Raw genomic sequence first — 15323 nt, 5'->3', positions numbered from 1 at the left:
TTTTCCATTGAAGTGACACACACTCCTTTGCAAGAGTAAACACCACTGGCATGAGATAGTCCAAAGAAATTATTTTTAATAGCATGTGTTTTAATAGTTTCAGGTCACTGAGGGTAGAACTATGGCAGGTAAAAAAAGAGGCCCTTATTTTTTTTCTCCCTCCCCCCACCCTTTTTCTCCAGCCCTGAGAAGCTTGAGGTTGAAAAGGTTGTCAGCATTGATGAGCTGAAGAAAAAAATTTCACCAGCTTTGTTCTTTAAAGAAACTTACCAAGTAGGAAAAGAAGGTAAATAGTTCTACCTTCATTTTTTAAAATTCAGAATTTTCAATTTTTCTGAACTACAGTTTTGTTTCTTTTTTTCCTGCCTTCTCTTTTTCCCCTTGTGTTGTGTCAGTGTTGAAGGACGGCCTGTACTGTAGCCTGTATGAAGTTGTGGAGAAGTCCCGTTCTGGGAGTCACTTGGAGGGTTTACTTCAAAAACTAGAGAAAGAGAAACTTGTGAGTGCGACAGATTTGACTATTCCTGTTTTTAAAAATCATTTTACTAACTAGTAATTTGAGGCGTACTAAAAGATCCATGATGTCACTGGAATTCCTTAGCTGGCATATCCTAAAATATTGTAAAAGGGCTTTTCTCTGCTCATGACAGAATTTATCTTACAGTCAGTAAGAGTATTTGTAGCATCAGAGCAGACATCTCTGATGGAAGCAGTTTACTCTTTTTTGCCTGAAAACAGGTTCTTGTGAAACCACTTCTGGACAGAGGATTTCTTTTTCTCCTTTCTCCTTGGCAAATGATGTCCCCTTATGGTAAGCATACTCTGTGTTTTCTGGGTTTGAGTTGGTTTCGTTGTTTTGGTTTTTTTAGGGGGAGTGGGTTTATGAGTACTGGACTGTCTTTCGGTGCTCTCCTTTGTAACTGTTTTTGGTTTGTTGTGTTCTAGACCACCAAGCTGGATGGTCCCGTGTGTTTCATGCATTATTTCTGTTTCCAGAGCCTAGAGGTGTAATTAACTCAGGTAAGTTTGTTCACTGTTGAGAGTGTTCTGTACAGGCTTATTTAAACATAGATTATATTCTTTTGAAGACCTTGTAGTGTTACAGGCAGTCACTGTAAACTAGGAGTAACAGTTTGTATTGATTATGGTCGTAGTGATGGTGTTCAAAAATATTTATTTCTTCACAAAAGGAAATATCACCTATTTTAAGGTTCATTTGTTCATATTTGACAAAGTAAAAGTTGTTCAAATGTCTTGATTGTGTATTCTGTTATAACTGAGCATCAGTATTCCAAGAGATCTGTGCATTGGGAATAACTAACATAATGAGGGATTTCTTAAACCATCAAAACATTAAGGACAGAACATCTGAAAGTCTTTAATGTACCTGTAATTTTTTTTTTTTTTTTTGCATTGGGATATACATCAAAAACTAAGTCAATGAGCAAAGAACATAGTGATACAACATAGTAAGATGACTGAAAGAACTTGGTATTAGTAGAACTTTAATGCTTTGGGATGAGACTTCAAAGTTCCTCATTTACAGTAGAAATTTGCACTAAGCAGTACTAGCAGCAGCTTGCAGTGCTTTCAGGCCTGCTGTGAGTTACAAGTGATGTTGTCAAAACATCACTCTTTTCAGGCATTTAACTTTTACAAGGAAGTTCTTGTCTCAAGTCTTGGCAGCTTCCCAGGGTCTTAGCTCTGTATTTCTTATTTAAAAAAAAAAAACAACTTTACATTTTTCTTATTTAAGTAACAATTGTGAAAATTCCAGCAGTTACAGATTGGGTAAGGAGAGATAAGCTGACATTTAAAGTGTGTGCATGCCAGGTACTTAAAAATACTCTGTTCTTGGTGCAGTGACATCTCAAAGACTTGTGAGCTCCAGTTTCTGTCAAACACAAGGTTAATCACTGGTTTGAGTCTTCAGGGTGTTTAAATGATTGAATGGAGAAAAGTTTCAGTTTGTCATTGGAAGGGGGGAAGAGTGTGAATAAATAAATTAAAAAAAGGGTACAACTTACAGCTTCCTTGAGGATGTGGTAAAAGGATCTAACTTCTCAGGATGGGGAAATCCTGTTCAGTAGAGCAGTTTAAATTGGAAGTGATGACTATGTATCTAGGACACAGGTTACCACCAAATTCTGAAAATAAGCAGTTCATCATGACTGTGAGTGTGAGTAGGTTGACTTCTGAGTAGACTTTAAAGCTGGTTATGGCACAAAAAGACCCAAACTTCTCTGGCTTCTGAATCATTTCTCCACAGTCATTCCAAACTGTGTTTCACCCAATATGTATTAATAGAGAATATTGCTAACAGTCATCAGTTATTGATAGCTTCATGATTTGATTTTAATTTTCTCCTACAGCAGCACAAAGAAGTGTTCCATTTGGAAATTCAGCTCCCATGGTTTCACGTGAAAAAAAGGGAATCATTCCAGAATTCACAAGGTTTATTTCATCTCTACATTTTGCTTTAATCCAGGCTCGTAAAGAGATTAGTGCACCCTTCGATCTTGTTGTTGTTGTTGAAAAGTATATAAATGAGTATTTGAAAAAGCTCTTTCGTGGCGCTCTAAAGGGTAGAGAATTTAAATTGCGTGAGTATTCGACGCGGTTGGATGACAAAAGATATGTTTATCCTGCTCCAAGATATAAAGCTCATATTGATGAATACTTGCAAAACTATATCTTTCGTTTTGGGACGTATCAGCTGCCTCTTTCTAGAGCTAAAGAACTGATTGAGAGGAATTTGAGACCTCAGCAGTTCAGTCCCATCTCAGACTATGAAGCCACAGAAGACTACTCGGATATTGCCAAGGCAAAATGCAGGAAAAGAATCCATGCAAAATATGAAGCCACTGCTGCCAAGCAAAAGCTGCTTCCTTCTGGAGATTATGATACTGAAAGACTCAAAGAACTTATTAACTTAATCCAGTGTAGGAAAAAAACTGCAGGTGGAGATTCTGATTCTGAGGACCCCAAAATTAGAAGTGGTCTGAAAAGAAAGCTGGAAAAAGAGTCTGAAAGTTTGCACAAATACTTAAAAAGGAATGAATCTTCAGAGAATATTTGTCAGTATGACGGTAAGAAAGTCTTTGTTTAGAGTTCTTCTTTAAACATTGTAATTCAAAGCATATTTAATCTTCATAGATTGAATATTTTTTGCATGCTGTAGATATTTAATGCATGGCGGTTCATTTGAACATTGGCCTGAGATCTACCAATAGAGAGGAAGTTTATTTTTATGTAGTTTGCCTCTTTCTAGGAGACAACAGGAATTGTCATGCTTTTGTTCTGCCTCTTTGGGAAGAAGGCAGACTTCCCAAGAGTTTGCTTAGCTGTGGAACTGTCCCAAGACTTTCTAATACAGAGTGCTCAGCAGATTTGATATCATCATGTCTTTTGCAGAGTTTGACTTCAGGCTTTGCTGTAATTCCTTATGGCTCCAATACCCTATATAATACCTCAGAAGTTTGGATTGAAGGGAAGAAGCATAGTTAAGTTTTGAAATAGCCAGTAATGTGTGCAGTGGGACAAAGGAAACAATAGTATTAAGATTGAACTATGCTGTACATTATCTACAGTCTGAACCTCAGATAATTATTATCACAGATATCATCTGACATAGGATTTGCCAGAAAAAAAACCCCTTTGATTTCTGTTTCCCTGACCCTTTTCCAAAGGCAATGATAGAAGCCTCCTGCAGAAGGGGGAAAACTGAGGAGGAGCGTTGCACAAAGAAGAGGAGTTTTACATCAAGCACCAGTCACTCTCATGTGTACATGACTCACTTTGGAAGATGAAGTGACTGATCTTAGAAATAAATTGCCCTCTTGAGAGGGACAAAAGATACGGGCATGTAGGGATGGAGGAGACAAAGGGTAGGCTTTATGCTTGGGATTCTTGCTTGGAATTCTGTGAACCTTAAGGATATTTTTACATTGATTATTCGTGTAAAATATGTGAATGCATTTTTGCCTGGTCATCAGAACAGCGTCTGTTCATAAGTAAATTTTGACTTACCTCCCTCAAAGGTACCAAGCCAGCAACATCTGTCTATAGCTTGAATTCCATGGTTTTATATAACCCTGGAAGTCCATTTGTTTGTCTTGCAAAAAATCTTACCTAAATTATGTGAGCTTCAGTATCTCAGCATGATTAGATTTTTATTAGTCAAACAGCACTTTACAATTCCATGTTTCCATATATGACAAGTGAATTAGAGATTATTCAGATATTTAAGTAGTTGCTTAGTCTGTTTTGTCCTGAGAAGAATAAATAGCTATGGTATTTACTCATCCAAGGGGATGAGTGCAAGAATAATAAACCTGTTCTAAAGTTTTTTTCAGTATAAAGAGACACGGTACATTTTAGATCTATCCTTAATGTAATATAACTTAAGCATTAATTTACTCATCAGCTTCTGGAGCAACAGGGATAGGATGGGGAGAGGTAAATATTGTGCTCAAATGAATCTTTTTCTTTCAAGAAGTGATGTGAATGTTATAAGGTTTCCATAAAACACCTAGATCACAGTATGTGACTTCTACTAAAACATAACATAGTGTGGTATTGAGTGACCTAGAAAAAGGTAATTATTTAACTGGGAGAGTACAAGCTTTAGAAACCGCCCTTTTGTCAACATGTACCTGTTTAAAAGATTTTGTTAAAATAATGTATTTGTACAGTATAAGTTGATGCTAAAGAGTGAGACTGGGGGTATGTGGCAGATGTTTTGGAGGGGTGTCTGGTTTTGGTTTTATTTTAAGACTTGGTAATGGATTACTTTTCCCTCCTTACCCTATTCCAAGGGGGCAGAACCTCGGATTCACTACACTCTGTTTTCTCAACTAATTCTGGTCTGGGTGGACACGATGCTGACTTCAGGCAGCAAGATGGATCCGATTCTGCTGCTGCTGACCCACATGGCCTCATTAAAATACTTTTGGAAACACTAGCTCCTGGAGGACGCTTGGATTCCTCATTGGCACAGTCTATAAATCAAGATTTAGCATTAAGCACTGATGAAATGGAAGAGGATATGAGACAAAATTATGAATATGAATCCATTCCAGCTCAGGATCATGAGCTTCCTAATACTGCTCAGGCTGACAGTGTTAACTTCAAGGACCCTGAAAGCCTAGTGATTCTGGAACCTGATGTGCCATGTCTGCCCTACCCTGTCAGTGGTGATCTACGGCTTCCAGATAATGAAGTAGGCTTTGAAGACACACTGCAGTTACAAGTAAGTGAAACTGCCAAGGTGCTGATAACAAATGTACTATTTTCATAAATAGTATGAGACTGAATGAAAAAAACATTATATTTTTTTACACAGGTAAACATAGATAAGTACTGACTTCTCTGTGAAGAAGCTTTCCTGTTTGGTAGGAACATATATGGAAATTTTCTTCACTCTTAAGTGTGTGTTCTGGTTCCTTATATCTGCTCTTTCTGCAATAAAATGGGAGCAGAGTTGAAGAATTTTGAGCACTTACCTGCATGCCCAGCTCCCTTTGTGTGCCTTCTTGGTGCAGTGGTGTTCACGAGTTCCAGACAGACTTCTGACAGCACACAACTGGCAGAACACCCTTTGCAGAAGGCCCTTTTGCTCAGGGATCACAGGGCCCCAGCTGCTTGCTCCAGCACATTTCCCTACAGGAGTGTTCTGTGACCTCTGGTACTGGTACTTACACACATGGCTCAGTTTCTAAGTCATAGAGCAGGAAAGAGTTTGTCCTACCTGTAATCTCTGTGCTGTTTTGCTTCTAACCACTTGGAATGTGAGATGAAATAGGATTGTCTAAAGGCGCAGTACGAGTTGCAGGCAGTGCCTCAGCAATGCCAACATCTCATGGCTTTAGTCAGGTATCAAGACAACAGCCTGAAAAGGGCTGGGGAGCAACCAGTTTTCCCCTTCTTTCCTCTTTGCCCCACCCAGCTTCTGTACTGTAAGGCACGTGCTCAGGACTGCCTTAGTTACTTCATGGTAGACCACCAGGAAAGTACCTCATGTAAACATTTCCGAGTTGGACTTTACTGATGGCAGAAGTGCCAATGTGCTGGTGAACTCAGGTGCATTCTTACTGCCAGCTGTTCAGAATGTAAAAAGCTTAATGGCTGGCAAAACCAAAAGAAATGGTTTTGAGCTGAGCATTTTGATTGTTTTTTAGGAAGCAAGCATTGGAAGCCTAAGTACCTTTGAAGAGTGCAGTCCTAGTGCACCTATAGAACATGTGCATGGCAGTCAACATCCCAACTCAGATAATACAGGAGAAGTTGGAATGCACTGGAAACTTATTCCAATTACAGGTAAGATGGGTTTAACTCCTCTATTCGTACAAATAGTGAATGAAAACATATTCTAAAGGTTTGTGTCCTTCATGGATCCCACTTTTGGGTCACATTGGTACACAAGCACTGCCTGTGCAGTTGTTTCTGCTGGAGGAAAACAGAAATCTGCTGGAGGAAAACAAATACTGGTGGAGAATATTGGTTTGCCTACATAATGACATAATTTAGAAGTGCAAATGCTTTAAAAACAAGCAAAACTGTAGTTTTGAATGTGGATGGTGAAGAAACTGAGTGCTGCAGAAAGGATCTGAGGTTTGCGTTATGAGAGGCTTTCAGCACTCCTTGCAGCATCAGTGAAGCTGTGTCAATAAGCACCGTCAGGCTGATATCCTCCCTTTTTAAGCTAAAAAAACCTCGTCTTCAGGATTGTGAGATCAGACTTGCAGCTTGCAGTCCAACTCCACAAGGTCACATGTGGCTAAAATAAGCTTTTTGAAAGCGAGGATTATAACCTAGTAGCAAATGAAAATATTTGAATAATTTGTCACCCTGCATGATTTCTAATTTGATTTTTAATTTGTAATTGAGGCAGTTCCTGTTATGCTTAATCATGTTATTGCTAGGAAAATTCCTTGTATTCTGCTTTTTCAGCAAACTTTGACTGTATTGTTCCACTGTCTCAGGAGCTGTTAAATGTCCTGTGCTTCTATACTTAAGCAGACTGTAACACTTGAGTCTTTGGATTTAAGTTAGTTGGTGTGGGAGACACAACAGTAATGCTGTTTTCAAGCTGTTTGGGAGGTTTTAGTGTATCAGTTGTGTGTGAGTTTCAAACATGAGGTGATGATGATGACGATGAACTCTTCCTATCTAGGTCTGAAATCACCAGAAGAGCCACTGGTGTATTTGCCACCAACGGATGCCCTTCCTAATGACCCCCGGGTAATAAATAGACAGAGAAGCTCTGATGACCAGTTTCCATACTCTCCATTTTCAGACACACAAAAGGGGACAGCAGAAGATGGACATAATGCAGGACAAGTGGAGAAACCTGAAGATGAGTATGGGCTAGCGGACCACCCTTTTTCAGCTAAGCATTCCATTAGTGCAGTAATAGAAACGACCCTGTTAGAAGAATATAATCTCTTTGCACGAAAGATTCAAGAAATTTTGCAGCAGAAGAACATTGCTTATGTTAGTGGGATGCCCACACCGGTCTTCTCTGCCCGAGAAAGGATGATGAGACTTTCTGAATACATATGTTTAAAGGCATCAGAGGTGTCTGTCCAAGAATATATAGAGACACTGAATGAAAAGTTGCACAGTGTCATTTTGGCTTCTTCCTGCTATAAGCACCCTCAACCCATTTATTCTAGTCCTGAACCCTCCGAAGTTGGGAGCAACACTGCAGCAAACCCTGTGCCCGACACACTGTCTGTGTGCAGGGACGCTGACACAGCGCTGTTACCAGAGCCACTGGGCAATAACCTGCTGGAAGACCTGCACTCCAGTGAGCAGCCTTCATCAAGCTTGCCCCTAGTGAAGGAGAAAATGGATCATGTGAACACTAAACCAGAGGATCAGACCTCTTCTAGTGGGGATCTGATGGAGCCACCAGAGAAGACACAGAAATCCCCCGAGAACCTAAACATTTCAACTCAACCAGCTTTTTCTAATATTATAAGCCAGATAAAACCTGAAGTATTTACCAGCTTGGTCAAAATTATGAAAGATGTACGGAAAAATACTGTCAAATTTTATATTCATGAAGAGGAAGAAAGCGTTCTTTGCAGAGAAATCAAGGTAAATCTATTTCAGTTCAGCCTCTCTATAGTGTCAGAATAGAGAGCCTTTCAAATTCAAATGTATGAAATTGGACTTAGAAACATAAAGTAGTCTGACATTATTTCAGAAAAGGTTGAATTGTGAAAGTGAATTGTGAAAGTAGGCTGTCCTGTCCCATTTCTTGTTTGACCTTTTGAGGTAGTCTTGCTTATATTTAGCTTTTACATAAGTCTTTTTCTTGCAGTTGGAAAGAAGAACAGGCTGTAGGTTGGTTCTTTCTGAACATCCTGCCAGGGGGTGGCCTTACAGAGAAAAGATAATAAGGGAAAAAATGTGATAGCTTACCATTTTAGAAAGAATGTATGAAGAGTCACTGTGTGTGCCTTTGGGAGTTTTTCCCCTTCCCCTCTAGTTAATAGTACCGATAACTTTGGGAGATCACAGTTCTTCTGTAGTAAAATGGGTAAGTTGAAAGTGAAATAATAAAAACTTCTGGCTTTACATGAAAGCTCAGGCTGTTTGATAGACTGTCAGTTGGCCACGACTGACTTGGTGAAACAGCCAGTCTGTGTGTTGCTGCATCCTTCTGGTTAATGTATGGGAGAGACAAGGAAGCCACTCCCTCTGAGATGCATCTGAGTGGAAAACTTACTTGCCATGGTCATCATCTGAGGATTGTTTTGACCAAACTATTCACTTTTTTCCCATCTTTTCTTTCTTGGTGGTAGGATTATCTTATCAAGTTGGGTAATACAGAGTGCCATCCGGAGCAGTTCCTTAAGAGAAGAGCTGATTTAGATAAACTGTTGATCATCATCCAAAATGAAGACATCGCCAACCTCATCCATAAGGTATGTCACACACAGGTAAATGTGTGCTATAAAAAGCTGTTGTTACTGGTCGGATGAGCTCACTTTGAGCCAGGCTGCTTTCTCTTGACAACACAGCGTTTAAATAGTGCCCCGTGTTTAGCTGCTGTTTGAAGAAACAAAATGGTTGTGGTAAAAATGGTCTTGTTCATCATGTACTCACAGCTTCTTCCACCCCCACACACGTGCTAATGTGTATTTATTCTTAGTAGTTGTAAAGCTGTAGAGAGGCCTGAGTAGTTCTGCATCTAGTTCTGCATCTAGTTCTGTGATGCTCTAATGACAGGTGAAGGCAGCTCTCAGATGACCTTTATATATATTCCTGACAGCTGGGGCTTATGAACCAGTGTTGGACAGAAAGTGAAATTATTCCAAATGCTCAGCTTCCATTTGTCTAATTCCTGTTATGTTCCTGAGAGAGCACCTCCCCAGGCAAGAGAAAAATCAGTAATTCCTTGAAAATGTGTTTTGAAATTTGGTGTTTGGCATTAGTAAATAGGAAAGTTCTGTAGTTGTTTTTTTTGTATGACCTTTAGTATACATCTCTGATTTTCTAATGTTTTTAAACAGATCCCATGCCTAGTAACTTTGAAGAGGTTCTCCTGTGTCAGCTTTGCGGGAGTTGATAGTTTGGATGATGTGAAAAATTACACTTACAATGAACTGTTTGTGTCTGGTGGTTTTGTTGTGTCGGATGAATCTGTCCTTAATCCAGAGTCCATCACTACAGGTGGGTGTGATGCTTCCTGAAGCTTTAAAGCAGACTAAAGGCCTGACATTTCAGACCCTGAGAGGTGCTGTACTCACTGCAGTGAAGGTTCTGTGATGTTTTTTGAGAACTTCAGCTAATTCAGTTTCTTTCTCACCTCAGTGGCCTTACTGAAGGACATTTGAACAGGGAGATTTTGTCTTAAGTTTGTATTACATTGTGTAGTTATGTACATGGAACCTTTTATTCCTTACTACTCAATCCACAAATATGGTAGGAAAAAATATTGAAAACCTAAATTTTTTTACTTTTTCTTTATTTGAAATTGAATAGTTAATGGAGTTACCATTTTTGGTAACACTATGTATGACTGAGATCAGCTTTTAAATACCACTGTTGGGCACCTGACCTACAGAAAAGCAGCTCAGTTTTGTGATACTGTTGTTGGCCAGTCTGCTCAGAAGAAAACCTGAATAGTTGTGTGACTGTGCTGTGATGGAAACAGAAAGCAGCTTTATGTATATACTGAAGCAGTATTTTCAGTTTGCATACCACAAAATTTAACTTCTATTAAATATTTCCATAACAGATAAACTAAAGCAATTCTTAGAGTTTCTGGAGGCTCTCAATACCCCAGATGGGAAATGGCAGTGGAAAGTCCACTGCAAAATACAAAAAAAACTGAAAGAGCTGGCGAGGTAAGTAATGTTCTTCAGTGCCACCTGTTAAAATGCTTCAACTTTTTCATTATGCTCTCCAAATCCCACCTCAGTACAACTTACTCTCATGTTTGTCTTCTAATGTTTAGACTGACCTTAAATCGAGTATTTCTAACATTGAGCTTTTCCCCCCACTGTAGGATGAATGCCAATGCTCTGAGTCTGCTCACACTTCTGAACACCTATCAAAAGAAGCACTTGGTTGAGATTCTGTCTTACCATAACTGTGATTCTCAAACTCGAATTGCTCCAGACCTAGACTGTCTCATCAGGCTTCAGGCTCAAAACATACAACAGAGACATGTTGTCTTCTTAACAGGTAAAGCCCAAATTTGTGAATACCTCTTTCCCTTTTTTGATAATAGGTGCTAAACATTAATACAAAATCTTTTATGTGTTTAGAAAAGAACCTCAAAACATTCTCGAGTTATGTTGATAATGGCATAGTGGTTGCTGCTGTCGATGACTTTATGGAGAATTTTAAAAGCCTCGTTGGGTATCACAACTCGGTTACGGAGCAGAGCTGCCTTCCTGCCTCCGGAGCTCACCAAAGACAATCAGGTAACGTTAAACTCACTTAAACTTCCATTGCCAAACTAGATGTGTGGGGTGGGGGGTCCTTTAGACAGTGTGCCTTGACTCTTGTCAATGAACACTGCAGCTGGCAAGGAAAACCCAACTCTCCAGCTACTCTTTTTCTGTTTTAAATGATGGGGGAAAGGCAGTAGGGATGGAGCCCCAGAGGAGATCTAAAATACAGAAGGTACAGGCTAACATGGTGCTCGAGGCGCTAGACAGAGTAGTGTAACCATCTCTTCAGGAAAAGGATAAACTTTACTACCTACCTTTATCTACTTTTAGTAGATAAACTGTACCGAGATGTCAGTTTTTGTACTCTTTTAATTGAATACTTACCTGCTGTGTAACTTTAGATGCTGTCTTGACATTGCCCCCTTTGGAGGTGGGAGTTGGGATTTCCCAACACTAAATATGAACACAGTGTGCAGAATCGGAGTAACTGGACACTCCCCCAGAGGGTTAAGTGTGTGTGTTGAGTAAGTGAACACGAGTGGCAGAAGACCAAGACTTAAGTGCTATTGGACTTGCTGACCTGAAGTGTAACTTGCTGTGAGTAGTGTATGGCCTTTCTAACCCAAGTTTGTATTTCAATAGAATAGGACTTTCTCTCTTTTTTAATGTAGTTCTTGTAGAAAAGGATGAGAAGGATGAGGAGGACATGTCTCTGGATTCAGGGGATGAAATATCACAAATAGAAATCTGCAGTGATGCCTCTAAGTATGATACTCATGTGGAAGCTTTGCAGACAGAGGCCAAGGGCCCACATGGAGTAGATGCTAAAGAAAGCTGCTTATCAGTTACAGAGTTATCTCCCGAAGCACAAACTGGCCTGGTGGAAAAGACTCCTAAAAGTGACTTGGAAGAGAAACAGCCACTTACTCCAGGTTCTACAACATGCTCTGCTGAGGGAGAAAAACACAATTCAGTTGAACAAACTCCTTTCAGTAACTTCCCGGTTTATAGCAGACAATTAAACATGTCCCATCAGTTCAGCCACTTAAATGTACTCACTCATCAGACTTTTCTGGGAACAACATATCCAATTTCTTCTGCAAATCAAAACCAAGAAGGGAGCAATTATTTTCTCTCTGCCTACAGTCAGAGCATGGATACAGAAAAGTCCTCATCACCTGGTGGCTGGGACAGCAGCTGTGATTCTTCCAGGCCATATTCAGAACAGAAATAAACACTTAAGTCTCTTTTTCTAAGTTGCTGTGGACTTCTCAGTTTCTAAAATGTTGGATTAACAATTTCTATTTTATTCTGGAGCAGAATGTTTCTTGTTCTTGTTATCTCAAATGTTTTCTTGTTCTATTTAAATTCCTGATGGCTTGTCCCTCTTGGAACCATCTGAAAGTTTAAATAAATATATATTTTTTAACGTTTACTGTACTTGAATTATCTTGTTTGTTGGCACTTTTAAGTTTCTACATTTGTATTTGACCTGTTACCTGGGCTTCAGTTTGAGGTCTGTTTTCACGTAAAATTGAATGTTTGCCTAAAATATGTGAAAGAGCCAGTTTTTTCTTTTTTTAACTGTAAGAGTATCCAAGTCACTTTTCTTTACATAAATATTAATGTATTTATTTGACATTGACAAAATTTTTGTATAATGTTTTTACATAGCTCTAAGGCAATGTAGTTATTTTCATGACTATATACTGGATTTTGGCTAAATACCTCAATTAGAGTAACCAATGGTGCAGTTCCATTACAAAAATTGAATAAACTCTTAATGCACAAGGGACTTGCTAACACCTTGCATTGTCTGTGGTATTTCTGTTGTTTGCAAAGTATGGGAGAAACACCCAAACTTGGCTTCATGCACAGAATTGTCAGTGTTATTGGGCACCATCGGTGTCCTTATAGCTTTTATCTGGCCATTGTAATTAGTGTAATGAGAGGAGGACAAACCTGCCTTTAATGACTGTGGGAGTTCAATCTGCATTAGAAAACCTCGATCCTCTCCCACTTCAGCTTAATGATTCCTGGGGCTTTGAGGGGTGTTTTGGGTTTTGTTACTTGTTTTGTGAACAAGCATTGGCATAAGAGTTTTATTTGTTTCTTAATCCAGTCTTTTTTAATTTCACATCCGGTGAGTTGTAAACTCCCCCTTGTCTCCCCCCAGTCTCTCTTATTTGCCTCATTTTGTCCATCATCTCTGACTCAGGTTTCTGGAAGGCAGCAGCTGTGGAGTCTCCAGACGACCCTTGTCGGACCCTTTGGAGTCGACCCTTTTACTGTACTGCTGGTTTTACAGAGACTCTTGTCTCTCTAGTGCTTGTCTTCAGGTTGTCCAAAGTCCTGTGGGGGCTTTTCCTGGTTTGTAATTTGATTTCAGTGCTTTTGTGCAGAATGTCCTGTTTGGTACCAGATGATAGTGTTTAAACTACATTTTTCTAAACTCACAATATTAGTTGGGATAAAGATTATTGGTTAAAAAAGGGCAGCTTTTAAAAAATGAACAAACAAAAGCCATAGACTTTTCCCTAAACTTGAATCTTTCCCTCTGTTAAGAGGTGACTGACTTACTTGTTCAAATTAAGAACAAACCAGTACCAGACTATAGTTGTTACCCTCCCCCAAAAGATGGCAAATAAATAACCATTTTAGAAAAAAGAACTCCCTTGTATTCACTGTATCAGCCTAAAAGGTGGCTGAATATTTAAGTACAGGCAGTATTTTACAGTTAAAAATACTAACAAAGACCACCCAAGCCATTCATACATCTTAATCTTTTTATTTATCAAAATACACACACTTGAGTTCTACAAAACCCCATGTAACAGTTTTCTTCTGTGTTTTGGTGGTTTATATTAAATTCACATCTTGAAGACCATTCTGAACAGACACACCACCATTAGTTTAATGTACCTTCAATATAAAAATGTGACCCTGTAATCTATCAAAATTCTCATAATTTAAATTTCATAAAAAAAGCTAGAGATGGTTCATAATTATTACAGTAGCAAAGTGCTGTGCATTTACATTTTAAGAATTCAGGACATTCACATGTACCTCTCAAAATGGCGGAATGAAGTTCTCTTGAGCTACAGTGGGAATCAGAGTGTTCTCCAACTCCTTCTGCTTCTGCAGGAGGCCCTGGAATACATCAAATACAAGGTGAGTGTTCTGTCCTCCTCACACAGCCTGAACTAATGATGTGTCACTGTTTCATACCTGAAAACAATTTACCTGTTGAGGCTCAATACTTTTCAAGTACCCAACTTCAGAAAAAGTACAAACTCTCTGTGCAGAGGGAACTTTGCAAAAGACTTGGAACTGTGACTGGAGTGGGAGCCAGTCCAGTTTCCAGGGATGACCATGCAGAGGGAAAAAGGACTTCACTGTATATAACTGAAGCTCACTCCTTTGTGTACTGTCTCTGCATTCACATGTTCTACTGTATTCTTGTATGAAGCTGAACCCCAAACCTTGATGGGTATCAGCTTTTAGTCTCAACATAAGTGATACTTAAGGGCAGCATTGCCATTTGTACCAGAGCAGTGTCAGACATTTCAGGATATATACATATATTTACTGTCAAAAGGTTCAGGGGTCCTGCTTTGCTAATGGCTCTTCTAAGTACTGAGGAAGGAAAAAATCCATAATAAAAAAACCTCCTGGAAGTGTACCCTTGTCTTTAAAGTACCACATGATACAGGTATGGTAAGTATGTTCATAAATTTAAAATGTCTTTTTACTGTAACAAGATAATATATATTGATACATCTGGCACCTTGGTCTCCCTCTATTTTAGACCTGTCAGAAATAATTTGGTAGTAACGAACTTAAAAAAAAAAATACTATTTTTCTCAGAGTTACAAGAGCTTTCTCAAAGATAAGGGTTACAGGCTGCTGGCACAGCTCAGCACAGACCTGATGCAAGGCAGTGGGCACTACAAGAATTTAGACACGTATTCCTGTGGCATGGAAGCAGAGCAGCCTGTTAGACTTAACTTGGGATCCTTGAAAGGCAGCAGGTGCCTACTTTCAATCCATTGATGAATTGCTTCCTAATTAATCAGCAGTATGTGCTATTATTGTTAATGGGTCAGTGCAGCTTTCAGTCCCTGTGTCAATAATGACTTCTAATAATTAGTTTCTTGCATTTAGTAGCACGTTACAAAAACAACTCATAAAATGAACTGCCCTAAATAAAGCAAGAGCTGAGAAACAAGTAACATTGAGAGCTGACAGTTCAATGTTTATCACTTGGTCTGCAGAGGTAATAGAAGGACCTGGAGCACAGTAATGTGCAATATTTACGGAGGGCCCAGCAGTGAGCTCTGTCCTCTCACAGCCCAGTGCTGGCCATCGTGGGCTACGGGCTGCTGAAGTGCCTTTATTGCCTTAGGAACA

General features: G+C 39.2%; 2 protein-coding genes across 8 annotated transcripts in view; one reads left to right on the top strand and one right to left on the bottom strand.

The window, feature by feature from the left end:
• TASOR (transcription activation suppressor) overlaps positions 1-13583 on the top strand; it is a 26839-nt gene extending 13256 nt beyond the window's left edge. Inside the window, exons 10-23 of one of the 5 annotated variants that reach the window (XM_039379346.1) lie at positions 183-286; positions 396-499; positions 739-811; positions 946-1020; positions 2373-3089; positions 4818-5251; positions 6180-6318; positions 7175-8103; positions 8814-8936; positions 9525-9684; positions 10253-10361; positions 10523-10701; positions 10785-10943; positions 13132-13583. In XM_039379346.1, the coding sequence (XP_039235280.1) occupies positions 183-286; positions 396-499; positions 739-811; positions 946-1020; positions 2373-3089; positions 4818-5251; positions 6180-6318; positions 7175-8103; positions 8814-8936; positions 9525-9684; positions 10253-10361; positions 10523-10701; positions 10785-10943; positions 13132-13349 (3523 nt within the window). In that variant the 3' untranslated portion in view covers positions 13350-13583. Of the gene's footprint in view, positions 1-182; positions 287-395; positions 500-738; positions 812-945; positions 1021-2372; positions 3090-4817; positions 5252-6179; positions 6319-7174; positions 8104-8813; positions 8937-9524; positions 9685-10252; positions 10362-10522; positions 10702-10784; positions 10944-11584; positions 12717-13131 lie in introns of those variants that run through there. The other 4 variants (XM_027728273.2, XM_039379343.1, XM_039379344.1 and 1 more) reach the window with 4 other exon arrangements.
• Positions 13002-15323, bottom strand: part of CCDC66 (coiled-coil domain containing 66) — a 24026-nt gene continuing 21704 nt past the window's right edge. For 2 of the 3 annotated variants that reach the window (XM_027728156.2, XM_027728178.2), the window contains one exon: positions 13686-14063. In XM_027728156.2, coding sequence (XP_027583957.2) covers positions 13983-14063 — 81 coding nt within the window. In that variant the 3' untranslated portion in view covers positions 13686-13982. Of the gene's footprint in view, positions 13322-13685; positions 14064-15323 lie in introns of those variants that run through there. The other variant, XM_027728163.2, reaches the window with a different exon arrangement.

This window comes from Pipra filicauda, unplaced genomic scaffold, assembly GCF_003945595.2.
Source record: "Pipra filicauda isolate LSUMZ 115617 unplaced genomic scaffold, ASM394559v2 scaffold165_size2600900_pilon, whole genome shotgun sequence".
Classification (NCBI taxonomy): Eukaryota; Metazoa; Chordata; class Aves; order Passeriformes; family Pipridae; genus Pipra; species Pipra filicauda.
Note: the sequence above shows the minus strand (reverse complement) of the source record. Positions and strands in the feature narration are given on the sequence as shown.